At 57.6% G+C, this 25,645-nt stretch overlaps 1 protein-coding gene across 4 annotated transcripts in view; it reads right to left on the reverse strand.

Moving 5' to 3' along the window:
• Positions 1 to 852: 852 nt before the first annotated feature.
• Positions 853 to 25,645, reverse strand: part of ADGRL1 (adhesion G protein-coupled receptor L1) — a 42,945-nt gene continuing 18,152 nt past the window's right edge. For 2 of the 4 annotated variants that reach the window (XM_049877095.1, XM_049877093.1), the window contains 21 exons: positions 24,864 to 25,077; positions 20,989 to 21,098; positions 13,393 to 14,193; positions 12,198 to 12,512; positions 11,419 to 11,522; positions 10,923 to 11,108; positions 10,550 to 10,588; positions 10,207 to 10,390; positions 9,864 to 9,986; positions 9,153 to 9,367; positions 8,703 to 8,873; positions 8,152 to 8,361; positions 7,809 to 8,029; positions 7,580 to 7,646; positions 7,082 to 7,173; positions 6,303 to 6,471; positions 4,229 to 4,357; positions 3,968 to 4,064; positions 3,746 to 3,874; positions 3,584 to 3,601; positions 853 to 3,072 (listed from right to left, as the gene is read on the reverse strand). In XM_049877095.1, the coding sequence (XP_049733052.1) occupies positions 2,330 to 3,072; positions 3,584 to 3,601; positions 3,746 to 3,874; positions 3,968 to 4,064; positions 4,229 to 4,357; positions 6,303 to 6,471; positions 7,082 to 7,173; positions 7,580 to 7,646; positions 7,809 to 8,029; positions 8,152 to 8,361; positions 8,703 to 8,873; positions 9,153 to 9,367; positions 9,864 to 9,986; positions 10,207 to 10,390; positions 10,550 to 10,588; positions 10,923 to 11,108; positions 11,419 to 11,522; positions 12,198 to 12,512; positions 13,393 to 14,193; positions 20,989 to 21,098; positions 24,864 to 25,077 (4,337 nt within the window). In that variant the 3' untranslated portion in view covers positions 853 to 2,329. Of the gene's footprint in view, positions 3,073 to 3,583; positions 3,602 to 3,745; positions 3,875 to 3,967; positions 4,065 to 4,228; positions 4,358 to 6,302; positions 6,472 to 7,081; positions 7,174 to 7,579; positions 7,647 to 7,808; positions 8,030 to 8,151; positions 8,362 to 8,702; positions 8,874 to 9,152; positions 9,368 to 9,863; positions 9,987 to 10,206; positions 10,391 to 10,549; positions 10,589 to 10,922; positions 11,109 to 11,418; positions 11,523 to 12,197; positions 12,513 to 13,392; positions 14,194 to 15,296; positions 15,382 to 20,988; positions 21,099 to 24,863; positions 25,078 to 25,645 lie in introns of those variants that run through there. The other 2 variants (XM_049877096.1, XM_049877094.1) reach the window with 2 other exon arrangements.

Raw genomic sequence — 25,645 nt, forward strand, 5'->3', positions numbered from 1 at the left:
ACTCATCTACCCTTGTCTCTGATCGGTTCTTCACAGACCTCTGCCACCCCTCCCCACCATGGAGCTCTTGGTCTAGTGAAGGTGAGGGAGGGCCAGAGAGCTAGCTCTCTCCTGCCCTCCTCACAAAGCTGTCCCCTTTCGCCTCCTCTGTCCAGCCCTCATGGCCCCCCTCCACCCATGGTCTTCTGGTGAAATGGGTTAAGCCCTCCCAGGAAAAGCCAGAGATGGAGCCCAACCCTACCTTCTCCCCAAGACATTCTCCTACATGGGACAAACCACCATCTTTGGTCTGACCCCTTCTCCCCCGATTGATGGGAACACGCCAGCCCCAGCTCCCCAGGAGGAAGGAGGGGCTAGAAAGCAGCAAAAAAGGGTCCCACAGCCACCTACCTACCTGTCCCCTTCCCTTAATTCCTCCCTAGAGCTCCTCCACTTTAACCCAAAGAAGTTCATGGCAGCAGCAGGCTGAGACCCAGAGATGTTTGAAAACTCATGGCACTTGTGAGAAACGAGGGAGGGGCAAGAGATAGGGAGGGGCCACCCCTGGGGAAATGGCAATGAAGGGGATGGACCAGTGTAGCAATGGGGCTCTGCTACTCCCAAGATTGGGCGGGATCTGGGAAGTTGAGGGTAACAGGCTGGAGAAAAGGGGATCAGGAGATGATGGGAGAGGTACTCAGGAGGCACCCCAAACCTGGAGCTTCCAGGGTCTGAAGGTTTGGGGGCAGAGTCCCCAGACCCTCATACGTGGCTTTGCCTTCCCTGCAGGACCTCTTAACTGCCCCCTCCCCCCCCCCAGAGAATACAGCCTCACCATTCCCAACCCACCCTTCTCAGCCGTGCCCACCGCCATCAAACCCTGCTGCCCTCTCCTACCCCAGCTTCTTCCTGCCTTCATGCCCGCATCAACCTCTTTAGAGGGGAACCAAACCCCATCTCCCTGGCCCAGAGTCCCAGAAGCAATATACAAGAAGCAGGAACTCAAAGGGACAGACAGCACAGCCATCTTGGCAAAAGCATCTTTGGGTGTAAGGGTGTCTCCCCCCGGGCCAGTGGGGAGGGGAGGGGAGACAGGCCCCTGGTCCTGGGGCAGGCGGTGAGGTACAAGCCCCAGGAGGGCTGACTGATGCCTGGCAGGGGGCCAGGAGGAGAGGACAGACACGCGGTGCCAGGAAGGAGACAGGTTCTTTGTTTCACTGTTGCTTCTAGATTTTGTTTTCTGTCTCTGGGTTGTAAAAAGCTGCACTGGCGGCCTGCCCCGCCCCGGCGGGGGATGCGCACGTACATGGAGAAGTCCTGGCTGCCGGGTGCAGCAGGCGCTGCTCTGCTCCTGGAAAAGCCAGAGCTGGCCTGGGCCGCAGGCTCCCGGTGGCTTCAAGTGATGAGATTTTTTTTTTTTTTTTGTCTTTTTTTCTTTTCCATTTCGTTGAAATATTTACAGCAATGGGGAAGGAGGAGAGAGGGAGGGGTAAGAGGGCCCCCTAGGGGAAGATCCAAGTCCTGGACCCACTCCCCAGGGAGATCCAGACCCAAAATCTGCTCCCCAGATAGCCGAGCCCACAGGACTGGGAACTGCCCAAATATGGCCACCCCTGTGGGCTGGAGGCCCTGCAGGGAGTTGTGCTTCATCAGGAGTCACCCCAAGGGAGGGGGTCATTGGATGCAGTTGTGGAGGGCTAGGGGACAGGCTTGCTTGGAAGGCAGGAATGAAGAGCAAAGGGAAGGAGCTTCAGAGAAAGTTCCACCTTTAAACCACCAGCCACTGCCCTGGCCCTGGGGCTTTCTCATGGGCCAGAGGCCCCAGTCTCCAGGGAGCAGGGAACCATAGTCAGGAGGAACCTGTCCTCTGTCCTTCTGCCCCCACTGCTTCCTCCTGGTGGCCGCAGCACTTCTGGCTGCAAAGGAGCAGCTGACAGGTTTGATGCAGCAGGGCCTTTGGCAACCTCAGATGACAGCTGCCCCTGGAGCCCAGGGAAGCCAAAGCATCATTTCTCTCCAAGGGGTGGGGGGTAGGGGGGCCAGGAAGTGGACTGTGCTCTTCCACTGTCTCCCTCCTCACTCCCCTGGGGACCGCTGGGCTTCTCCTCACTGCACTTCCCCCAAAACAGAGCTGGTGCATGTGGCTGGTGGGAAACCCTGTCTGCGACCCTGCACCTCAGGCCTTCACATCAGAGTCCCCTGGAGGGCGCTGTAGGGTCCACAGCTGAGGGGTGCCTCTGGAGAGAGTGGCCCCCCCAGCCACTGCCTCCACCAGTCCCCTTCCCTACCAGAGCCCTGCCCAGGATTCCTTCTTGGCACTGGGCCACCAGCCCCTGGTTCGTGAAGTCCCTCAGAGACTGGTGACCAGCTGCATCTGCCCATCCCCATCGGGCCCTGGCCCCTCCAGGCCCGGGGCAGCCAGGTACCCCTCGTGGCTAGGCCGCCGCACCTGGTAGTAGCCCTGCAGGGGATTCCGGGCCACCAGGGCCGGCGGGCGAGAGGTGTAGTAGATTTCAGGGGGGCCAGGGGGCACGGGAGGGGGTGGGGGCAGGGCCTCGCCAGGCCCCTCAGGGCTGCTGTCCGGGTAGGAGGGCGAGTCCCGCAGGTTGGCCCCGCTGGCGTAGAGCGAGTCCCGGCCGGGAGGGGAGGAGAGAGGCCGGCTGGTGGCCCCATCCTCTGCCGTGCAGCTCTCCGACTCGTCCAGATCACTCTGGTACAGCACCGACTGGGCCCGGGGCAGCAGCAGAGGCTCCTCCAGGGCCTTGTAGAGAAGTTCGATCTCGGCCCGGTCAGCACCCCCGGGCCCTCCAGCCTCTTCCTCACCACTACCCCCTGGCACGGGTGGCACAGGGGGCTCGGGTGGTGGGGGGCCCTTGGCCACGCTGCTGCTCCCCCGTAGGTTGTTGTGAACCAGCTCGGAGATGATCATCTTCTCAAAGGCAGCAGCGTCGGCAAGGTTTCGGCCTCGGGGTGGCTCAGGGCCCCCATCCCCTGGAGGGAAATCCCCACTTCGCAAGGAGTAACTGTTGTTGAAGTTGCCGTTCAGGGGAAGGGTGTCCATGCCACAGGCCTCCCGGCCTCCCAAGGGGTGCTCTGCAGGTGGAAAGGGACTGGTCAGGAGGGGAGAGGGCCTGTTCCTGGGACAGCACAGAGCGGGGTACGGCCATATCTCTGGGCTTTCTCTGCACTGGCCCCTGCTCCCTGGGACTCTGCTGTCATGCTCCCTCTCTTCCTCTCTGGTAGTGGGGTTGCCAGGTCAGTAGCAGGCTGGCAGAAGAGGTGGTTGGGGACCTGTTCTCCCAGGGCTCCCTCCCAATGGGGGCTCAGGTTCTCAGCAGTGTGAGGAGGCCTGGGGTGACTGGGTCTGGAGAAATGGCTGCTTTTGCGCTCTGACTCTCGTCACCATCATTTCCCCACTGAAGGCCCAAACTCAAAGAATACCATCCATCTGGCTGCTAAGCCAGAGATGGATTGGAGGGGGGGGCGGGAGGTGGGGGACTGCATCCTTGAGTTCTCCTTCTCCCTAAGTGAGGCTGTCTGAGTTAAGGCCACTACCTGTCCTAACTCAGCCTCAGAAATGTCATCAGAAAAGAACCACACTTACTGGGTTCCCGGAAGCTCCCTGCAGGTGCCAGCCAGGAGAGAAAACAGGGAAGGTTAAGAGTGAGCCTAGAAGGCAGAGTCCAGCCCCCAGACCCCATGATCCCAGCCACTGATGGCACACTCTCCCGGCACCATCGCGGCTGTCTCCCCAGAGTGCTTTTACCTGGGGAGTTGAAGACAGGGGGTGAGGAGGGATTGAAGCCCACAGACTCGGCAATGAGGGTGTTGTAGGGACTGGTGCCACCACGGGGCTGCAGGACAGGGTTGGTCAGCAGGTGGTTCCCCATGGTACCTGCCCAAGAGGTCAGAGATCACAAAGCAGCCCAGAGACGTGAATCCAAGAACTGTGAGGGAACTGGAGCTGAACAGAGGGACCCCTTCTCACCTCGGTTCAGGGTGGGGGTGCTGTTGATGTCACCCGCCATGAAGGAGGACTCCGTCTGTTTCCTCACGGTGTCGTTCCACATCCTCCGGATTCGGCTCTGGGGACACAGCCCAGACGTGAAAGGTCCTCAGCAGACCCTCCCCAAGCTTCCTCACTGGGTCAACCATCAGAGACTGGGACCGAGCACGCCCTGCCTCCAAGGCTCTCGTTCCACCCCCTCAGCCCATGGAGCCCTGCCTGTGCCCTGCCTGGCCTCCGTACCTGGGTCCCTGTGTAGTAGCGGGTGTTGCTTCGCATGGCTGAGGTCTTGAGGGAGCCATGCGTGCCCCCGGGCGGGGAGCGTATGCAGCAGTAGGAGTGACGCAGGCACTTGCTGTACTCCTTGTGCACCTGGGAGCGAGGAAGAACATCAGCGAGAGCAGACGCTGGCCTCCTTGATGAACCAGCCACCCGTAGAGTGAGTGCAGACGGGACCCCGATGGCATGTTCCCCGTGCCAGGATGGCAGGCCACCCGAACCTCACTGTCATCCTGTTCTCCCTGCCCCAATCAGTTAGTCTCATTGTCATCTCATTTGGGCCCATCCCCTTCTCTGCCTCCACCGACAGCTGCTGATTCATTTGTTCGTCTGTCCACCAGATCTCGAATCAGCACCTGCTAGGTGCCAGGCACATTTTAGGCCCCAGGGTTAGAAGACAACAAAACAGCCACAAAGCCCTACCTCTGGGAACGTAGAGTTTAGTAGACAGAGACAGAACGTAAATAACAACATAAATGTCTATAGAGTGTCTGGTTGTGTTAAATATTGTGGAGAAAACAATGGCTGGGCAGGGGTCTGGGGAGTGCTGGTGGGTGGTCTGCAGTTTTGAATAGATCAAGGATGGCTCATTGGGAAGGAGACATTTTAGCAGAGATTTTGAAAGAAATATGTGAGATCTGCGGATATTGGGGAAAAGCATTTAGGCCAAGGACAGGGAGGTGCCAAGCGGAGAAGAGGGAGCACATGTCTAGCACGCCCAAAAGAACAGAGGTGAACAGGGCTGGAAGGACAGGAGGGAAGCAGGGTCCTGAGGGTGGTGGAAGCAGAGAGGAGCTTAGCCAGACTGTACACGGTGCGGGGGGGCCCTGCAAGGACATCGGCTGTACTGTGAGAGGTGGGAGCCTTGTGAGGATGTCAGCTGTACTGTGTGAGGTGGGGGGCCAGCGCAGACATTGGCTGTCACTGTGTGAGGTAGGGGCCCTGTGAGAACATCGGCCATACTGTGGGACGTGGGGGTCCTGTGAGAACATTGGCTGTCACTGGGAGTGGTGGGGGACCTGTGAGGACATTGGCTGTCACTGAGAGGTGGGGTCCATGGATGGTTTTGAGCAGAGCAGCAGGGATACAGTCAACCTTACAACATGAATTTTTGTGATAGCCATTTCCTTTATCCTCTGCCTTAGTCTTACCCACCTTCCTGCTCCCAAGGCCAAGAACCTTTCTCAAACAAAAATCTGACCATGGTTCCTTGTTGCTTTTGGGATGAAGTCTAAAAATTCCTTAGCTTGGTTTCCCCAACTATAGTCTTAAGTGTTGTTGTTTTGCAGTCAAGTCGGCCCTGTGACTCATGGCAACCCCATGTGTTAGAGTAGAACTGCTCCATAGGGTTTTCTTGGCTGTAGTATTTATGGGAGCAATTTGCCAAGCGTTTCTTCCATGGAGTTGCTGGGTGGGTTTGAATGGCCAACCTTTAGGTTAGCAGCCAACTGCAAACCGCTTGCGCCATCCAGATTCCTGTCAGGAGTGTACCTCCTAGTTACTTGTGCCCTCTCCATATTCCTCCACTATTGTTATTTCTTTCATACACACATTTTTAATTCAGCTTTTAACATATTTATTTAAGAGAAAAACTTTCTATCACCACAAAACTCACAGCTCTTCCCTAAATGCTCAGCTAGGAAACATCCTGTCTGGGAGACACCCCAAATCCTCTCCCCTCCCCCACACTTGATACTGTCCCCCACTTTGGAGAAGGTAGCGGCTTCTCTCAACACATCTCTGAACTGTACACTCCCACCCTTCCAGAACACTCCAATCTGGCACGCGTCCTCACACCTCCAGGCCACTCTGTCTTTTTGCCTAGAACCTTCTTCTCCCTCTAGCTGAGGCCTCCTTGACCCCGAGCCTGTGCCTCCCTGATGGTAGGACACAAGTCCTACCGCGGACCATGGGCCGGTCCTCACATGCTAGATCACCACTGCCTCCCTCTCCAGAGTGCCTAGGAAATGTCTCCGAGAATCTGATCCAGGGCTGGGTATCTGGGATAAGGGCCACAGAGCCCCCACCCTGACCTTACCTTCTTCTGTAAGGCGCAGTGAAAGACAAAGATGAAGACCCCCTGGAAGGCGTTGAATGTGGTGAAGAGATAGGCCATGACCACGGATTCCTTGTTGATGAAGAGGAGGCCAAAAGCCCAGGTAAGACCCAGCAGGAAGAGCAGTGCGATGGCCCCCAGGGCCCAGGATCTGGGGGAACAAGGGGTGGGCACGTCAAAGAGCCAGCCGGAGAGGGGAACAGCTGCAGCCCAGGCTCCAACCTGGGCCCAGTGTGCGGGATAGGGGATCCTCAGCTGGCTGGGGCTGTCTGCAGAGAGCCCACAGGCCCTACCTGGGGTTGAGCAGGCCCTGGGGGAAGTGGCCCGCCCAGGGACACTCACTGGGCCTGGGCCTAGGGAGGTGGGGGGGGGGGGTGGAGGTGAGGGTGGCAGTTTTACTAAGGTGAGTCATTCATTCTCCTGCCATCTCTGTTTTTCCCTATTTCTAGACCACTTAACTATATTTTAACTGCCTACTCCTCTTTAAGTTGCCCTTAAAATGGACTCACCTTTTAAACGCAGCCTTTAAGCAATTATATCTGTAAACCACAGGTTTCGTGTGCTAATTATATTTTTTCTAATACCTGTTAAATAGATATATAACGATCTTTGTACTTAAATTCATACCATGGAGCACCAAAGGTACAAGGACAGTATTTAGGGGACTCTAGAAGAGGCCAAGCCCTGTGTGGTGGGCCAAGTCCTGGAGGAGGCACAGGGGGTGGGCGCGTGTATGTGCGCATGCATGCACGTATGCTCACTTGATGTTGTCGAGGCGGCTCGAGTCGGGCTTCAGCACGGAGGAGCTTCGGACCATCTTGTGCAGGGTCACCATGAGGAACACCAGGTTCACCTGGGGTGGGAGAAGGGAAGGAGGCTGGGCCGGGAGTGGCGTCTTCCGCCCTCGAGGCCTCCTCTGTGGACGGCCCTCCTGGAGGGCCTGCACTTTTCATCAAGGCACCCATGCCACTGAAGTTAACCGGCTGGCACAGATCTGTGTGTGGTGTTGCTGTGAGAACAGGGACCAGGTTCGACCGTCACTGTCTAACGTGGAGCGGGGGCTCAGGCAGCAGCTCCTGAACACCTGGGCCTTCATTCTGGAGTTCCATAGACCCAATCTGCTTTCATTCTTAGATGGCTGCCCAGTTCTGATGGTGTTTTGAAACCAGTCCCTCTTGGGGCTCAGGGGTGAATGGAGTCTAGGCTAGCCTGAACAAAGGAAGGAGACGCAGCACTGAGGGTACTGCCTTCCGACTTACCACGATAACAAAAGAGACGGGGCCAATGAAACTCCAGATGAAGTAATTGTCCACTCGGAGCCAACAGCTGTAAAGGAAATGAGGTAGGGTAGAGAGGAGCAGAGACTTTTCCCTGCACCGGGAGGCCAGTGACTGAGGCTACAATCTTGGGGCCCGGGGAGGGAAGGCACTGCTGAGAAGGGAGCCAGGCAGGAGAAGCAACTGGAGGGAAGGAGCAGGAGACACTCACGCCTTCTCAGTGCCATAGCTGCGGTAGTCAATGGCAGCTGCGATGCCCACCACCAGGGCCGGGAAGCAGTAGCCGCCCAGGTAGTAGTATTTGGTGCGGGAGTACTCGCTCTCAAACACCTCCACCAGCAGCAGATAGAGGTGCACGCCCTCCAGACACAGCCAGGAGAAGGCCGCCAGGAAGAAGTAGTGCAGCAAGCCGGCAAAGATGGGGCAGGCAATCTGGGGATGGAGCACCACAGGTGAGGGGAGCCCCACGGGCCTCCGCCTTCCTCTCCACTCAGGGGTGGCCTCTCCCTGTCCCCCAGTGCTGGCAGGCACCTGCCCCTTGTGCACCCACCCACCTCATACTGAGTCTTGTCTATCCCGACCAGGAAGAGCAGCTCGGCCAGGAAGAGGTTGATGCACAGGTTCTTGTGGATAGTGTTGCGGTCTGTCTGCAGCCCCCGCAGGAAGCAGAAGGTGGAGATGCAGATTGCCAGGCAGACCAGGGAGATCACGATGCCCACCCAGGTGATGACCGACAGCAGGAGCTCGTTGATGCGGCCCTGGTACTGGGGAAGGAGTGGCAAACTCAGGGCCTTGGGCTCGGACACAGCTGAGCTCGCTGCCTCCCCCCATCTGTTGGCCTTCTGCCCCCTTTGCAGGTAGGCCCACTTCTTCATGCTCTGGGAGGCTTGTGGGGAGAAGACAAAAGGGACACCTGCTTTTCTTCTCCAGAGCGCCCTAGAGAAGGTGGGACCACGACCAGAGAGGGCCTCATGCCCCAGGCAGACTGGTAGCGCCTGCGCGCGCAGAGCTGCCCCTCCCTCTGCTGCCCATGCTGTGTGCTCTGTGATGCCATGCAAAGCAGGCCAGCCAGCAGCCTGGCTGACGAGTGGCACTGGGCGCTTACAATCTCACGGTGAGCCATGAGCACGGCGAAATTGGTGAGGTGGCTGCAGGCGCAAGTGGTGTGTGTCTTGTTGGACTCCACCAGGCGGCAGCCCTGGGTCGACCAGTAGCCCAGCATGGACCGCTCAGAGTAGTTCCAGAAGGAGCAGTTGGCGTTGAAGTGGTTCTTGGCCTGTTGTGTGGTGTGGCCAGGGGTCAGAACCAGGGAGTCCTGTCTGGCCCCACACCCAGTGACAGGGATAGTGACAAGCCAGAGAGAAGTGCCTGGGGCTTTCAGGCTCACAGTGACAGCCTGGGATCTTTGGGGACAAGTTGCTCAAGCTGGTGAAGGGGGAAGGTACACAGGGAGGGGTTGTATCTGAGCCACACGCTTGCCCCTGGGGCGGATGAAGCCTAGGGGCATATGAGCAGGATGCTGGGACTCCATGGTGGGTAAGACACCTCAGCTCACCTCCAGGTGGGCCACGGTAAAGATGACAGGGTCCATGAGGAAGACACGGCTGGACTCCTTGTTGATGGACGCAGCGATGACCTGCGAGTTCACCACCAGAGAAGCGCCCCCTGGGCCTCCTGCGCCTACTTCTCCTGCCAGCTTCACCGTGGCGTTCTCCGTGGACAGAAAGAGGCCCAGGTTGTTGTAGAGGATAAAGACAACTTTGACCACCCCTGGGGGGACAGGCACACCATCAGTCCTCGGAAGTGCACCTCCACCTGGGCCCTCAGCCATGCTCGCCACTGGGACCTCTAACACCAGCCCAGGGGGACCCTTGGGGAGCCCTCCTACAGGACTGCTGCTCATTGGTAGGCAGTTTGAACAGCAGGGCAGTGGGCCCTCAATTCACCCCTTCCTTGCTGTGTGATCTTGAGCAAACCACTAAACTCTGAGCCTCAATCTCAAATGGGACAGACCTCCCCATGTGAGGACCAACTGCACTGTTCATAGGAGTGAGCACTGCACTCAGTAAGGCTGGGGGGACCTGCGGACCCCTGCAGTTTACACTAGCTGGAGCGGAGGAATGAATCTCTGTGCATTTTCATGGGTCCCAAACTGTGCTTGAATTCTCCAATCCAATAAACGTTAACCACTGCTTGCAGAGGTGGAGCAGAGAGTACCGGCTGAGGGGCTGTGTTTCTGCCTGAGGCACCACCGGGGGGCACTAACCGTTGCGGCTGTTCTGCTTGATGGTTCTGGCTGACAGCTGGATGGAGTTCTCGCTGGGGTACTCCTGGGGGAACACCAGCTCCTGCACCTGGCCCTCTGTGTTCAGGACCGTGACCTCCAGAACTGTGGGGACAGGGAATGGCAGGCCATGCAGGGTTGGGGTCTGTCCCTCATCCAGGGGCTTGGGCTTCAGAGTTGGGGCTATGTGGCAAGAGGCCCAAGGCTGAGGGTCAGGGTGCCAAGGATACCCCATAGTGTAGGGCCAGGTGTGCCCCTGCGGTCAAGATTTGTGTCTGAGCTTGTTCCTCAAGGCTGGAGACTGCCTGTGTGATGCGGCACGTACCCACGTTTTGCTTGGCAGCCAGGAATCGGGCAGGCTCCCGGACATTGTCGGCTAGCAGGAAGGCCCCCTCCTCTAGGACATCCAGGAGCATGGTGGCCGTATGCACCTGCTCCGTGGTGTTCATGTCCTTCCAGGACTCAAGAGCCTCTGGCCGCAGCAGATTATCCACCGTCTCCACCACAGCCTGCACAGGGTGGGTGGGGGTATGGCGCTGTGAGCCCCATTACCGAGTTCCTCAGGGGCCTGGCAGGAGGGCTGGCTCTGCCCCTCCTCTCAGCCTCCACCCCCAGTGCCGCCTGGACCTGCTCCCCTACCCTGCACCATCCACCTGAGCAGGTCTCACCTTAATATAGTCCTTGCAGGTTCTCTCTCGCTTGTGCATCTAGGGGATAAGATGGAGGTGGCATCAGGCCCAGCTTCCAGACACTGCTTCCCTAAACCCAACACGCACATCTAGGGCCCGATATCTCACTCTTCGGTATCAGTACCACCCACTGGGGCTAGGCCATCAGCAAGAGAGTTCTAAGAGCACTCCGGCACCCAGGACCATCCGAGGCAGCATAGGGGCAAAACCCAGTAGTCCTTGGAGCCTTTCCTCCTGCCTGACTGAGTGGTGTGCCAGCAGCTAGCCCAGCTCAGAGTACCAGGCCAGACACTGCCTGAGCCCTATGGGCAGGCACCTGCCCTGGGTCCCACTGCCCCACCGCCAGGCCCACCTTGTTGTAGTTCTTGCCAGCTGACTCTCGCTCAATGGGCCGCAAGGCCTGCAGCTGGGCGTCCAGGATGTCCAGCAGCTGCTCCATCAGCTTCACGGAGGAGGAGACGTCACCCGCGTAGATTGAGCCCCGGGTGTGACGAGCTAGCTCACTGGCGATGTTGGCTGCATTTTCCCCGCTCTTGATCTGTGTGAGGTGGGTTGCGCACCAGCTCTGTCAGGGACCATCCTGTTCTCCCCCACATCCACAGCCCTGTACACCCCCACCCAGCCCCTGCATCTCCTTCCCCTCCCCTGGTCCTCTTCTGCCTCCCCACCTGGCCCTGCTCCCTGTTTAGGCAGGGAGGGGACCGAGCAGTTCCAGTTCCGCCTTCTAGACTTTGGACCCCGTTGTCTTCCCAGTTGCTCCCCCACCCTTGCTGTGTCCCGCGCATGGCCGTCCAGGCCTGGTGCTCAAGCAAATGTGTGTGTCTGTGAGGGGTGGCTGCTGCTGGTACCTTCTGGGCCACCTGGTTGACCCAGGGGGAGGTGCAGTTGCTGAGGTCAGGGCCCCGGGGGTTCCAGAGCCCCAGGGCTGGTAGACACTGGAAGGAGGCAATTCCTGCAGGGACAGACGAACAGGAAGAGAGAAGGAAGCCAAAGGAAAGGAGAGAAGGATGGGCCAGAGAAGGGGGAAGGAGACATCAGACAGAGAGGGATGGGTAGGCAAAGATGGAGGTGAGGGGAACACGGGAGGACAGGGGTGAAGCAGCCAGACAGTCAAGAGAAGCAGCAATTGGAGGCGACGTAAGCCACCCCTTGCTTCCCCTAGGTGCCACTTTCCCTCTTGGCTCCCCTTGCCTTTGCCTGCCAGGATGATAGCCCTCTAGCCAAGTCCCCCCAGGAAGCTCCTTCTTGGGGAAGCCTCTTCTGACTCACCCTCCCCTGACCTTAAAGTACATGGCTCCCACCCCACCCCCCCAGCACTTCAGCGGCTCCTAGGTTGTCCCGTATCTCTCAACTGAGCCAGGAGCCATGCTCTCTGCAGGTGCTCAGTGGGCATTTAGGGGAGGAGGGGAGTCACTGAGCTACTGCTGTCTCTGGAACTCTGCTAGACACGGGGGACACAGTGCCTTCAATAAAGCTCCTGTCCCGGTAAGGAAGAGACAGGTTAAATGTGTTTACATTCAGCAGAAGAGTGGACATGTCCCCCATCCCTTCCCTGGCCCAACCAGCAGTGGCCAACCCCAAGCCAGTCACAGTGGACATGACCGTGGTCTCTGCCTGTTCCACTCACCTCGTGTCCCCTTGGGGCAAGGCCTTTCCACCAGCATCCCCTGCTGGGTGGCTGGCCACTGGACTCGCCGTACCTCCCGGGGTTCACAGAAGAGCTCAGGAGACACGTGCAGATTGGGGGCCAGGGGCCGCCGGGTGCTGGGGGCCGGGGCTGTGGCTGGAGGCAGGTCAGGTCCCAGCTGGTTGATGGCACCCACAGGGTGCGTGGTGAGGGGAGCCCGGCGGAGCGGGGTGGTGGCTGCGGGCGAGGCTGTGCTGGTGAGCGGAGTGGGCCGGGCTGTGGTGGTCGTGCTGAGGGGTGGGGAAGTGGCTGGACCTGGAAGGGAGAAGAGATATGAAACAGGGTCACCCACCCCTGGGCACAGGGTTCCTGGTCCCCAAAGAGTCTGGGGTTGGATCTCTCTCCACAGTTTAATCCACGAAGAGAGGCAGAGGTCCCCTATACCCAAGGAACCATACAAAGTGTCAAAAGAGGCCATAAAAACCCTGAGGTCTGAGGGAATAGTTCAGAGAGGAGAAGCAGGAAGGAGGTGTCAGAGGGCCACTAAACCTAGTCACCTCCCATCCTGTTCTTGCTCCAACTCTGGTCTCTTTACCCCTGAACATATCCCTTCCTGCTGGGGGCATCACTTCGCCCTTCTACAAACTCGACTGGATTAGATCGGCGGCTTTCCAGCTGCTCCATGGGGCCCTGGGCTGCTTAGAGCTGGCTCTGGGCAGCTGAGGGGATAAAATGAGACTGTGGAGGGCCCTGCCCCATGTCAATGCCAGCAACTCTGCTCTGATCTGTTTATACATATTGGGTTCCCACCCAAGGTTTTGGCCCACGAGGGCTCTACACTGAAAAACCGTGCTTGAGCCCTGGGTAGAGGCAGTGCAGTTTAATGGTTACGAACTCAGAGTCTTGGGTTCAAATTCTGATTTGGGTGAGTTAATCCCCCACCCGCCCAGGGCCTCAGTTTCCTCATCTGTAAAGTGGGGACAATGACAGTTCCTGTCTCATGGGTCACTGTGAGGATTAGATGAGTTAACAATTGTAAAGTGCTAACAACAGTGCCTGTCACATGCTGTGGCTTTCTCCTACGTAGGGTCCCCTGAGCCCAAAAACTCTAGGTCCCCAAGAGCTCTCAGGATGCTGCCCACCCTGGGGTCCATGGAAGGGACAGACTCCTGGCCTGGACATAAGCTGTCCTCACCAGCACTGGGGTCAGGTGGCCCAAACTCCAGGCTGTAGCGCACCACGAAATAGTTGTTCCAGACGTAGAGCTGGTTGTCACGTGGGTTGTAGTCAACAGAGGAGACAAACTGGTAGGGGTTGGGAAAGGCGAGGCTGACGGGTTCCTCACGGTTAGCGTTGGTGTTGAAGGCGTAGTCCACTCGGTTGCCAGCTGCCTCGCTGTCATCGTCCACGTACACGGAGCGCAGCACATAGAGGACGCCGCACACCATGAAGGCGTTGGACGCTGAGCGCTTGTCGTAGCCCGTCTCCCAGGTGCCCTCAAAGCGCAGCGTGTAGGGGTTGAGCTGGCTCACCACCAGCCGCCCGTTGTTGCCCTCGGTGGCGTAGATGACCCACAGCCCATTCTCATCCACAGCCAGGTCAATGTCGGTCTTGCCCCCCCAGCGGTAGGGTGAAGTGTCGTGGTAGTTGGCCGTGTTGATGACTGTCTCCCCACTCTTGATGCGTGTCCGGAGGTCATACTTGACAATGTTGCGTGTCCGCTCCTTGTTGTAGAACACGGCTCCGTCATAGACCACAAAGCCCGTGCCGTCTACCCGATTGGGTAGGCGGTAGGTGGTGGTATGGCGGGCGGCCACATAGTCTTCCCACGAGGCATACTCGGTCAGTGTGTCTGTGCGGTATGGGATCCAGGGCATCACGTAGATGCGGTCACCAGCCTGCAGTGGGTCCTTGCACCATGCGCCAGACTGGTGCTCTGACTCGTGTGTTGAGGTGGGCTCCAGCACCTTCTGCAGAGTCCCTGGGCACACGAAGACTGGGCCAGGTGGGGTGGGGAGGAGACAGGAGAGGAGGAGCAAGGACGAGGGAGGGAGAGAGAAAGGCACGTTGGTCACGGGGGCCAGGGGGACCAGGCTCTCCCCTCCTGCAGCTGCAGTCATGGTTGCTTGGTAGGGCTGGTGATGGGGAGGGGGTTCTGGGCTGGGACCCCCCCTCCCCAGCTGCCCCTGTCCCTGGAGATGTCAACCCTGGAGGCCATTAAGAGCAGGGTTAGTGTGTGTGAGGGGGAAGGTGGTGCCCCTCTTTCCTTCCCTGGCTGCTTGAGACCCCACAGGCTGGGGAGAAGGGGTTTGGCAAGGTCCCTCCAGAGACATCCATGTGACTTAGATGGGCGGAAAGATTGCCCACTGCAGTGACTCCTGGATGCGTCCTTCCAGGGTCTCAATGTCTGCCCCTCCCCCTCTCCAAGAGCTAGGGTCAAGGGTCCCATCCTTCACCAACCACACCAGAACAGAGATTTTTTTTTTACTCCACTTTCTTCCTCCTGCAAAAATTGCAAGGTAGAGATATTTCCTTACCCTTGTGGGTATCAGAATGCCCCATTCCAGGATGGGGGAGGCATAGGGGAGTCAACTCTTCTAAAGGTCATGAAGGAGCCCGTGTCCCCCCTCCCCATTCCCACTCAATCAATAGCTGAGGAAGGGTTTCCTGAGGCTGGTCCCTGGCCAGCCCTCCCAGGGCCCCAGCCCTGCCCCAGCCAGCAGGGTCTCTCACGGCATTGCTCAGCAGCAGACACTGACACTGGTGCACATGGGGAGGGTGGGGACATGAGAGGGAGGGGCTCCCGTGAGGGGGGGTGGGGAAGGAGAGCTGCAGGGCATGAAGAAAGACAGAGGGGATGCGGCGAGGTCCTGGCTCCGAGTGCTGGAGACCACCTGGGAAGAAAGGGTTAGTGCTGGCAGAGGAGAGAGGGGGTGAGCAGAGAATTCACTCCAAGGCCCAGGCCCGACTCAGGGTCCCTCGGGGGGGCAGTCCCAGGTCCAGCTCGGAGGGGGCAAGGGAGGGAACCAGGTGCTAGGATAAAGACCCAGCCCGCCCCAGCCAGGCCCCCCACCTCCCCTGCCCCGGACCCCGATTTACCTGCAACCATCCCCGGCTCGGGAGGAGGGATCAAGGCAGCGCTGATGTCAGAAAGGTGGGGGGCCCCGCCCCACCCCCCCATTCCCTGAAAAGGAGGAAAACCTCAACTGCATCTCGTTGGCCGCCGCTGGCCTGCCCACCCCTGCCCGACACATCCCAGTACAACTTGCTCCTAGCCTCCCTGCAATGGGTGGTGTGGCTGGCCTCCCCGCCTCCTCTTCACAGAGAGGTGGCACCCACCGCCCCTCCACATAGGTGGGTGGGCCTCCCTCTCCCTGCTAGCAGAACCCACGGACAGGCCAGGGCGAGGGCTTGGGGGGTTGCAGTGAATTCTCTGCTCCTGCTTGGCCTGTTACCAAAGCAGCTGGCCTGGGTGGGACAGGGCAGGCTGGGGACCTGGCTCTAGCCTGGGGGCTGCCCCAGTGGCCAGATGGCTTGGACAGTAGCCAATGCTCATCCCCACTTCAGCCTTGCCCTTCCGCAGACTTTGGGGGCAGCCAGCCCTTCCACAGCCTCGTGGAGAGTCGACAAGTGGTCCCCAGGCACCAAGCAGCCAGGAGCATGGCCATTAGCAGGGGGAAGGGAGTCTGAGGCACAGAGGTGGGCAGGGACCAGAAAGCCTGTCCCCTAGGTCCTTCACTGCCCATCCCCATGGACCTTGAGGGCCTTGGGCCCCTGCCACCACCCTGTCCCGGCTGCCCTGAGGGCCAGCCTCCACCCTCTGCCCCTGGCCTCTGTGCCTGTCTCCCCTCTCCCCAGGCCCCCCTCCAGGCCCATGGTGTCTGAGTTGATGTGTGTGTGAAGGGGGCGGTGGAAGGTCTCAGAACCTGTCCTGGTTAAGGGTTTGGGGGAGGAAAAACATGGTTAGAGGTTGCGGGGGAAGAGGGAGAGGACAAGGAAGGGTCGGTCTGGGGCCTTTGACAGCAAGGACCCCTCCCCAGCACCAAGGTCCCAACTCCTCTTCTCTCCCCTTTGCCCCGCCCCTCCCATCGAAGAAAAAAGAATCCAGGGCTGCGCATCCAAACAGGGCCTGCAAGAAGAGTGTCTGGTGCCGGGTGGGAGAGAGACTCCAGGAGAGAGTGGGGAGGGGTGCCTCTCAGAGGAGAGGGAGGGGTGGAGGGGGGAGGGGAGCAGCTCAGAGGGACCACACCCCACCTCCCTTGCAGGGGATGCTCCACAGACCGTAATTTCAAGGCCCAAGGGTTTCTGAAAGGCCACCCCATCCAGCCCTGCCCCCGGGGCCAGCCTGGGCTCTGTCAATTTCCCAAAACTTTCTGGGGAGGAAATGACAGCCCCCAACATCCCACCCACCATGGTGTCTCTGTTTCTCTGCTAAAGGTTCGACAAGCAAGAAATTACGGTCCTCATGGAAGTCCCCAGACTCTCCTATGGCCCCCCAGGGGCCTCTCCCTTCCTCTAACCACAACAGCCCAGAAGAAACCCTGACTGCAGCTTCGCAAGTGTGAAAGAGACAGAGAACCCCACCCCCCCCTGCGAGGCCCACCCCCGCCCCTCAGCCCCCCTTTTGGCACGCTGCCCTCCCAGGGCTGGGAAGAGCTTGAGACCCCTTCCCAGAACTGGACCCCCAGCTGGCAGGAATGGGGTTGGGGGTGGGCTGGTGCTCCGTGCTCCAAAACAGCTCTGGGCCTTGGAAACGCCAAACCAGAAGGAACTTAAGAAGCCACTAGCAGCCCAAGGAGAAATCTGCTCCCCAAAAGGAAAACATAAGTGTCCCCTTTATCCCACCTCCCTTGAACCAGAAACACAAAAGCTGGGGGAGGAGGAAGAGGAGAGAGCCAACTCCTCTAAAACCCCAGCTGGGAGCTGGGATAGGGTCCCTCCCCCACCCGCCCTGGATGCTTACACACTTCTCCTGAAGGAGGCAAAAGGAATATGAGAGGAGGCCAGGTCCCTGGCAAGGGCTGAGGACTAGGAAGGAGGTACAGGGAGAGGCCGAAAGAGAGGCAGAGAGAGAGAGACAGAGAAAGTCCTGCCCGTGCTCAGAGACGAGCTTCCGCGGGTGTCTGGACGGTGGAGATGCCCGTGGCTGCACCAGGGCTGACCCCACCAGGAGGACACCCGGGGTGGGGTCATCAACTGGACCAAGTTGGGAGGGGAGAAGAAAGGGCTGGGGAGGGGAGGGTGGGGTCACATTAAGTATGGGTACAGGTAGAACAAAGTGTGAGTTAGGGGTTAGCATTGGTAACAGTGCGTTTACCTTTCTGCTCCACTTCTACTTTAAGCATCGGAAGAGAGAGAGAAAACAAATTGAAAAAAAAAATGTGCAAGAAAAAAAGAGAAAAAAAAAAAAGAGATTAAATTGCTTTTGTTTCTTTTCTGGCAACATGCCCCCTTTTCCTTTCCTTCCTCACTCCTGCTTCCCCAACCCCATACGTAGCATCAGTTCAGCCCCCGCCCCCAAGTCCCTTCCTCTGGGAATAGGTTGGGGCAAGGGAGTGTTGGGGAGACGTCACAGAGAGGGGAGACACACAGGAGGACAGAGACAAAGAGAGACACAGAGGTGGGGGGAGGACAGGGCAGGCAGACAGAGCCCTCAGATCCGAGGGGAGACCCTCTGTACAGAGAGGGGGGCAGAGGGGCGGGGGAGTCCCAGCTGGGAGATGGGCTCTGGTTAGGGGGGGCACCAGGGAGGGAGTGGGGTGGAGGAGCCACTCTGATCACCTCCCACCTGCTCAGGCCCTCCTGCTAGAATGGGGCCTGGGGGTAAGGGGGTTCAGTGCTGAGAGAGCACGCTGAACTCCGCATCCTCTGGCCTGGCCATGTCCAAGTCCAGCTGAGTTCCCCAGGCCCTCACCACCCCAAGAGCAAACACAGAGAGAAGGTGGCAGAATCAGACACTGTGATGAGGAGGCAGACAGGCAGTGTACCCCGGCCTCGGAGTGAGCCAGGGTGGGGAGACGGAGGCCAAGAGGTGAGAGGCAGGGGAGGACACAGACGGGGCCAGACAGCAGGCGGCGGGCACAGACACCCCTGCTCACGGGCAGTTCCAACTGGGTTTCTCCCCCAGCCCCCCTGGGCCCAGGAGCTGGGAGCTCTGCGCCTGCCCGCACCTGGGGGAGGAAGGGGCACGTTAGGCTGTGCTCAGCTGCAAGGCAAATCCAGTGTTAGTCGGGCTTGTCCAGGGTCCCAGACACCCACTTCCTTTTCCCCACAGTAGCCCCTACCACCCACCCCTGACTCACCCTCACCAGCACTGGGGTCACCCTCAGGGTAGGGGGCCCAGTCTCTAGAAGCCCAGGGCAAGATGGCTGCCAGATGTTCCCACAAGGCTCTGCTTCCCTGGCCTGGCCCCTCCTCTCTCTGGGTGGCCCTGCCCAGGTCCTCCAGGGGCCCTGGCCATCTCTTTGAAGACCTGAGCCTCAGCAGGGAGTTCACAGGGGCAGCGTTGGCCCCTAGCACCTCATCCAGGTCTGGCACACAGGAGGTGCTCAGCAAACGTTTGGGGGATAAGTTAGCCCTGGCTTCTTGTCCTCTGGCCTCACTTGCATTGCTCCTTCTTCCAGCCCACCTCCAGCTCTACCCACACACGTCTGCTTTGTGTGTCCATCCTGTCTCCCTGAAAGCTCTGGCCAGCTCTCTACCTTCAGACTGGGAGCTGCCCTGCCCTCTATCCCAGCCCATTCTGGACTCTGTGGCCCTACAGACACTCAGGGCTCGGCTCCTGGAGGTCTCTAAGCTCCTTCCCTCCCCAAGCCCTCTAGCTTTGTTCTGCCTCTTTACCTGCTTGGATATCTACTTGGGTTAGACGCCACTTGGACCAGGGAATTTTTCCTGCCCTTTATCATGCCTGCCTTGGGAAGAATTGGGTTAGTCACCTGCTGTTACTTTTATCTTGATTAAAAGCAATAATAATTGGTAGGAATCATAATGAGTAGTCACAACAAAAACAGAAACTACCAAGTGTACAGCACGTACTAGGTGCTGTGAGCTGTGCTGACACTGCCTTGGCCATAGATGGGGAAACTGAGGCTCAGGGAAGTGAAGCAGTAGGGCTGAGGCCACTTGGCTAGCAAATGCAGCACCGTTTCCTTCACACCTATTGCTGGGAGTGCCCACTAGGTGCTTTACGCACATATCTCTACTCCTTACAGTATCCCAGGGGAGACTTTACTCTCCCCCCATTACAGATAAAAGAACAGGCTCAGCTTGAAAGAGCATTTCAGAATGTTACGGAGCACATTCTGAACCAGGCTCAGGGCTGGGTGCTGGGGGTGAGTGGGCCTGAAGAAGCAGCCTCTGCCCTCAGGGAGTCTACATTCAATAGTCATAATTCAAGAACTTGGTTTCCAGCCCCAGGCCAAGTGCTTGACATGCATGATCTCATGGACTCTGCCTTCCGTGGCAGCCCAGAGGAATGAAGCCATTTGCTCAGGGTTTCAGCATCAGAAGGTTCAAGAGCCGAACCTCGAACCTAAGCCTGCCTGGCTTCCCTGCTGTGCTATACTTGCTGCCTTCTGCCCGACCCCCCGCTTCCCTGCTGTCCCAGCCGTGGGGTAGGCAGTGTCCCCAGTGCTGTGGGGAGGCTTCAAGGAGTAGATGGGCATCCCCCTCGGCCAGTGGCTGGAGGCCTCAGTTGCTGAAAGGAAAGGGTAACGAGCAAAAGAAGAAAGTTATGGAAGCACATAAGCAATCCTGTTTCCCCCAGCGGAGTCACCTGCAAGGAGAAATCAAAGGTTGGGGGGAAGAGCAGGGTGGAAGGGGAGAGGCAGGAGAGTTACAGGGCTTTCTGCTCCCCCTGCCCCCCATGCTCACAGCCTGGTTGCCCTGCCTCCTCTCCCCTCCGCCCTGAGGTGCTATCTCCAGGTTGGCTACGTGAAGCTGGGAGAGGAAAAGGGAAGGGGTGGTGGGGAAGAGGGAGGGAAGAGAGAAGGCAGGAAAGCAGGGTAATGTTCAGGGCAGGATGCTGAGGAGGAGAGACCCTGTCTTTGCTCCCCTTGGCCAGGTAGAAGACAACCAGGCTCCTGGCTCCCCAGATCACCTTTCTCAGGCTTCCCAGGGACCACTCACAGTAAAACATGTTGGCACTTCCTTTGCAGACAGGAAGTGCTATCATGGTAATGGACAAACCAACCAGGAGATATAAATCTACTGAAAATGCCCCCAGCCCTTCACACAGAATCTGTCACTAGGTCTCAGGGGGTGGTCTGCCTTGCTATGGCTGGCAAGAGACTGCTTGCTGTGTACAGTCCAGCTTCTGGGGCTAGGAGGGTATACAATAGGAAGCAGTGTCAGGGGGACAGGAATGGAGGTGTGTGGGGGTGGGGGGGGCAAGAGAGAAGAGAGAAAGTTGAGAGAGGAAGGGAGGTGAGTGACAGGGAAGAGCAGGCACGTGAGGGGGATCAGGAAGGAAAGGGCGTGAGAGGAAGAGGGAGGCAGAGGATTTAGAAGGCAGCAGTCCGAGTTCAAGGAAGATGTAAGTGTACAAATGGGAGTGGGAATGAGTGAGGGGAATGTGAACAAGAGTTTGAGAAGGTGCCCCGTGAAGGGGACAGAGTCTGTGAAAAGGGAGTACCAAGTGTGGATGAGGGTGTCTGGGAGAAGAGAGTGTGATGGAGGGAGCAGGCCCGGCCGTCCCCCGAGCGGCCAGTGCACGTGGCAGGTCAAGGTATCTCCTCCTCATGTGCTCACTTGGGGAAAGGGCCCACATTGCACAAAGAACAAGATGACTCACTGTAGGGAACACAGTCGTACTGCACCTCCAGGTACTTGTAGGTCCCTGGACAGGGGTCAGGAAAGGCATCAGAGCCAGCGACCACCACACACTGGGTGCGGTTGTTACACCTGTGGAAGAGAGACAGGGAGCTGAGAAATAGAACCTAGAACTGGGGGGCTGGCCCCTTTCTTTCCCAGCCTACAGGGTCAGGGGAGGAATAACCAAACCTGCTGCCGTTGAGTCACTTCTGACTCATGGTGACCCCATGTGTTTTAGAGTAGAACTGCTCCATAAGGTTTTCGATGGTTATGATTTTTCAGTAGATCACCAGGCCTTTCTTCCAAGGCACCTCTGGGTGGATTTCAACCACCAACCTTTTGGTTCGTAGTCAAGTACTTAACCATTTGTACCATTCAGGGACTGGCCTCAGGGGAGGAGTGAACACTCCCAAATTGGGAAGGAACAGTGGGGCCGAAAACCAAGAGCAGAGGCCTTGCATGGGCATTGTTTTCTGTTTCCTGCCTGCTTTCTCTTCCCCACCAGGGATCGCTCTTCTCCTTTCAGCCCAGTCTCAGCATCGAACACAGGGCTGGGCCAGAGGATGTGCCCTATGAACAAGCTGCCCTTTATCACTTTCATCACACCTGAGTGTCACCAGTACTACTGCATCCTTGATATTTCTCTTTAACTTGACTTTAAAGCCCTTTCATTGTTCACTTAATTAGTACATATGAAGCCACACATGTCAGGTGGTATCTTTCTTCAGAATGAACACATCCTATTCACAAAATGTTCAGTGTCCACCTCAGAGTGTCTTGTGGTCTAATATGGCCCAAGAAGCACTCTTTGAGCAACGCTGCTGTAAGGATTTACAGCCAGAGACGAAAGGAGAGGGGGCAAGCCCTCACTTTGTGGAAAACCCATTCTTGATTGCCCACAGGGAACTCCTGAGCCCCTGTCAATTTTTTAAGAGTCTAGCTAACATTTATGAGAGACCTACTTAACAAAAAACAAGAACAAAAAAACAGACATCTGCTGTCTGTCCGTCTGTCATCACAGTCAGGGTCTCCATTCTTGGAGCAGGCCAGGTCTAGTCCAGACAGGATTACAACCCGGCCGCGGGCATGCAGAGAGTGTTTTGCGAGGCTTCGCAACAGGTATAGGCAGAGTGGGCCCTGTGTCTTCAATCCTGCCCTCAACCAATGAGTGCTCAAAGCTGAGGCAAAAGTGCAAGAAGGGTTAAGGGGCTGGCGGGGAGGGACAGATTAAGATGGGAGGCATGGGGGCATCCACCTATGTCCACCCATCCCACCCACTTCCTTACAAATAGAACACTTGCCTGAACAAGTTAAACACGGTGTTACCATACGTCACAACAATTCCACTCCTAAGTATATACCCAATAGACTTGAAAGTAATGAATCCAACAAATACTTGTACCCCAGTGTTCATTGCACCATTATTTACAATAGCCACAAGGTGGAGACAGCCCTAATGTCTTAAACAGATGATGGATAAACACAATGTTGTCTATCTATACAATGGAATATAATTTGGCCATAAAAAGGAATCAAGTGCTGCTACACACTACCACATGGATGAACCCTGAAAATACTCTGCTCAGTGAAAGAAGCCAGACACAAAAGGCCACAGAGTATAAATTCCACTTATATGAAACCTCTAGGATCCAGAGGCAGAAAGTAGATGAGCAGTGGTTGGGCTGGGGGAGGGGAGTGGGGAGTGACTGCTGATGGGTACAGGGTTTCTCTCTAGGGTGATGAGAACATCCTGGAACTAGAAAGAGGCAGTGGTTGCAGAACATGGTGAACGTTCCAAATGCCACTGAGTCGTTCTTTTGAAAATGGTGAATTTTATGCTGTGTGAGCTTCACCTCCATAAACATAAAAACACACACAGAACAGCAGCCCTCAGCGGGAGACTCCACATCCCAGCCTCCCCTGCAGCTGGACGGGCACGTGACTGAGGAACCAGTGAGATGTGAGCAGGCGAGACTTACGCCTTTAAAGGGCGGGGTGAGGGGAGGTGCTGGGCACGCGCAAGCGAAAGACAGGAATCACAGGAAAGACAGGAATCGTGGTCTTATGAACTCCGACCTATTTTGGCATCTGTCACCTTTCAGCTCCTCCCCAGCCCCTCCATTGCTGGACGAGGTCTGTGACTCCTGCCCTCTCTCAGCCCACAGTCACAGCAGTGCTCAGTGTGGGCATCCCAGCTGGGCAAGGTGCTGAGGAATCGTGGGGAACAACTCAGACCCCGGAGACGGTGGTGACTGAGAGTGATGTGGGCAGGGTGAATCTGGAAAGGCAAGTGGGAGGAGGAAGGCAGTTTCCAGGGAGCAGGGCCACAGCCCAAGGAAAGGCTTGGAGACTGGACTGGGACCACCAGCACGGGGGTGCCAGGAGACAGCAAGTGGAGGTGAGGGCCAAGGTTGCCAGGCGGGGTGCAGTGGGCGTTTGAGAGAGAACAGGGGAGGGGCAGCCGAGGAAGGTGCCCAGAAGTTGGCTATACCCAGCCCAGCCCACTTGTCCAAGCGACCTGGCCATGCTCATCCCCTGCCCAAAACTCTCCGAGGCTCGTGGTGACCCCAGACACATTCTGGAATCCTCCACTGGCATTCAAGGTCTCCCCTTCTACCAGCCTAGGTTCCAGGCCCTGGAGTGAACCTGGCTCTCTCAGGCATTTGGCACAAACTCTGTGAGTGACTACTGTGCAACTGGCCATGTTCTGGGACGTGGCAGTGACAGACAAAACTCCATCTCCACGGGGCTGACAGCCCAGTGATGGCAGAAAGAAACCAGACACTAAGGAGGCAAAGTATCAGATGGAAAAGTGGACGAAAATCAGGGCCAAGGAGAGAAATAAAGCAGGGAAGGGGGCTGGAGCTGGGGGGCAGGGGCCGCGAGTTTGGAGAGGGTGGTCTGGGGGCCCCGAGGAGGGGAAGGAGAAGCTATGTGGATGTCAAGAACAGCATTCCAGGGGGGGGAACAACTATTGTGGGGGCCCTGAGTGAGGAGACCCTGATGTGTGTAGGAACAGGCTGAGGTAGCCAGAGCTGAGGAAGCGAGGGGAGAGATGGGGAGACAAGGAAAGGAAGGTGACGAGGAAGCACATGCAGGGCCTGCTATGCCGTGGGGAGGACCTGGGCTCGTGCTCTGGGTGAGGTGGGAGTCACAGCTGAGCAGAGGAGGGTGTTCACAGGTGCACCTGGCCGGGAGAACAGGCTGTAGCAGGACAGAGGGGCAGCAGGAAGAACTGCTGTAACGGTGAGAGGTGGTGTGGAAGCGCTGGTCAGATTCTGGGCATAATTTGAAGGCAGAGCCAACGTTCTGCAGGTGGATGATATGAGCGTGCGTGAGGCTTCTACAGCTTTGTACACGTGGCGCCTCACCCTGGGATCCTCTCCTTCCACGCGTGCACATATTCACAGCCACACATACTCAAACACTCTCACGTTTACACTCACACACAAAGCCACACATACTCACTTAAACACACACTCATATGCTCACACTCTCCTTCTTTTGTCTGGATGTAGGTGTCACCTCCTTAGGGAAGACTGACCTGACCTCTCATGTCTAGGATAAAGGGCCCCCCTTTGCTCTCATGACACCTTGACACTGTCCTGCCACTGCTTTTATTTTGCAAGGCCCTCTGCCCCCCACTAACCTTACAGTAAGCTTCTGGAGGGGGTGGGCTGGTGTGGGGAGGCTGGGCCGCTGTTGCAGAACAGGCTGGTGTTGGGGCTGGGTCTGATTTTCTGTCTGCAGGGGGCCGGCACCTGGCTGGCCCTCAGGAAACACCCAGCAAATGGATGGAAAAAAGGACGGGGTGAGTGGCCTGCCTTTAAAGCTGGGGAAGGGGAAGCAGCTCACCTCTGCGACATGATCTTGAAGGCGTCTGGCAGGTAGCACTGCACATTCTCCATCTGGAAGGGGTCGGCGTCGCAGATCTTGTCGTCCGTGCGCCCATAGTTGGCGTTCTCCACCATGATGACGTCGCTGCCGGGGCACCGCAGCTCAATGGGGTAGCCCTCGCATGCCAGCTCCCGCCGCATCAGCCCAAATGGGAGCCCGGCCCGGCTCAGGCCTGCAGGGAGGGGTGGTGTCACAGATGACAGAGAAGGGGCCACTGAGCATGGCTTTTGCCAGCTAGGGATGGCTCCACCTCCAGCTCTGCTGTGTCAGGAACCTCAGTTTATTTAGCTGTAAAATGGGCTTCTCACATGCCCACCTGTGCAGTAAAGAATTTAACCTTTCCCAAAGACATGTCTGGCCTTGGCCCTTGGCTCCCGGGAGGAGATCCCTAAGCCCTTGAATCATCCTGCCTGTTAGGAGCGTCTTTGCCTACCTGGGGACCTTGCGCCATGCCACTAGTCTAACGATGTGATTTAGGGTGGACACCTTGGGTCACATGGTATCAGCTCGACCTCTGAGGGGTTTGGAGGCTGAGGTCGGTCAGACATGGTGGCCAACCATATCAATGTGCCCGAGCCCAGTAACAATCTTGGTCACATCACTGTCAGAGGGGTCAGTGCTGTCCATGACTCCAGGAGCAGAGGACACCTAGAAGCACTGCGTTTAGGGTCCCCCAGGACCTTGCCCTGTGCCTCCTCCCCGGCTGACTTTCACCTGTGTCCCTTCCTGTCATAAACCGC

The sequence above is a fragment of the Elephas maximus genome, chromosome 3 (genome assembly GCF_024166365.1).
Source record: "Elephas maximus indicus isolate mEleMax1 chromosome 3, mEleMax1 primary haplotype, whole genome shotgun sequence".
Classification (NCBI taxonomy): Eukaryota; Metazoa; Chordata; class Mammalia; order Proboscidea; family Elephantidae; genus Elephas; species Elephas maximus.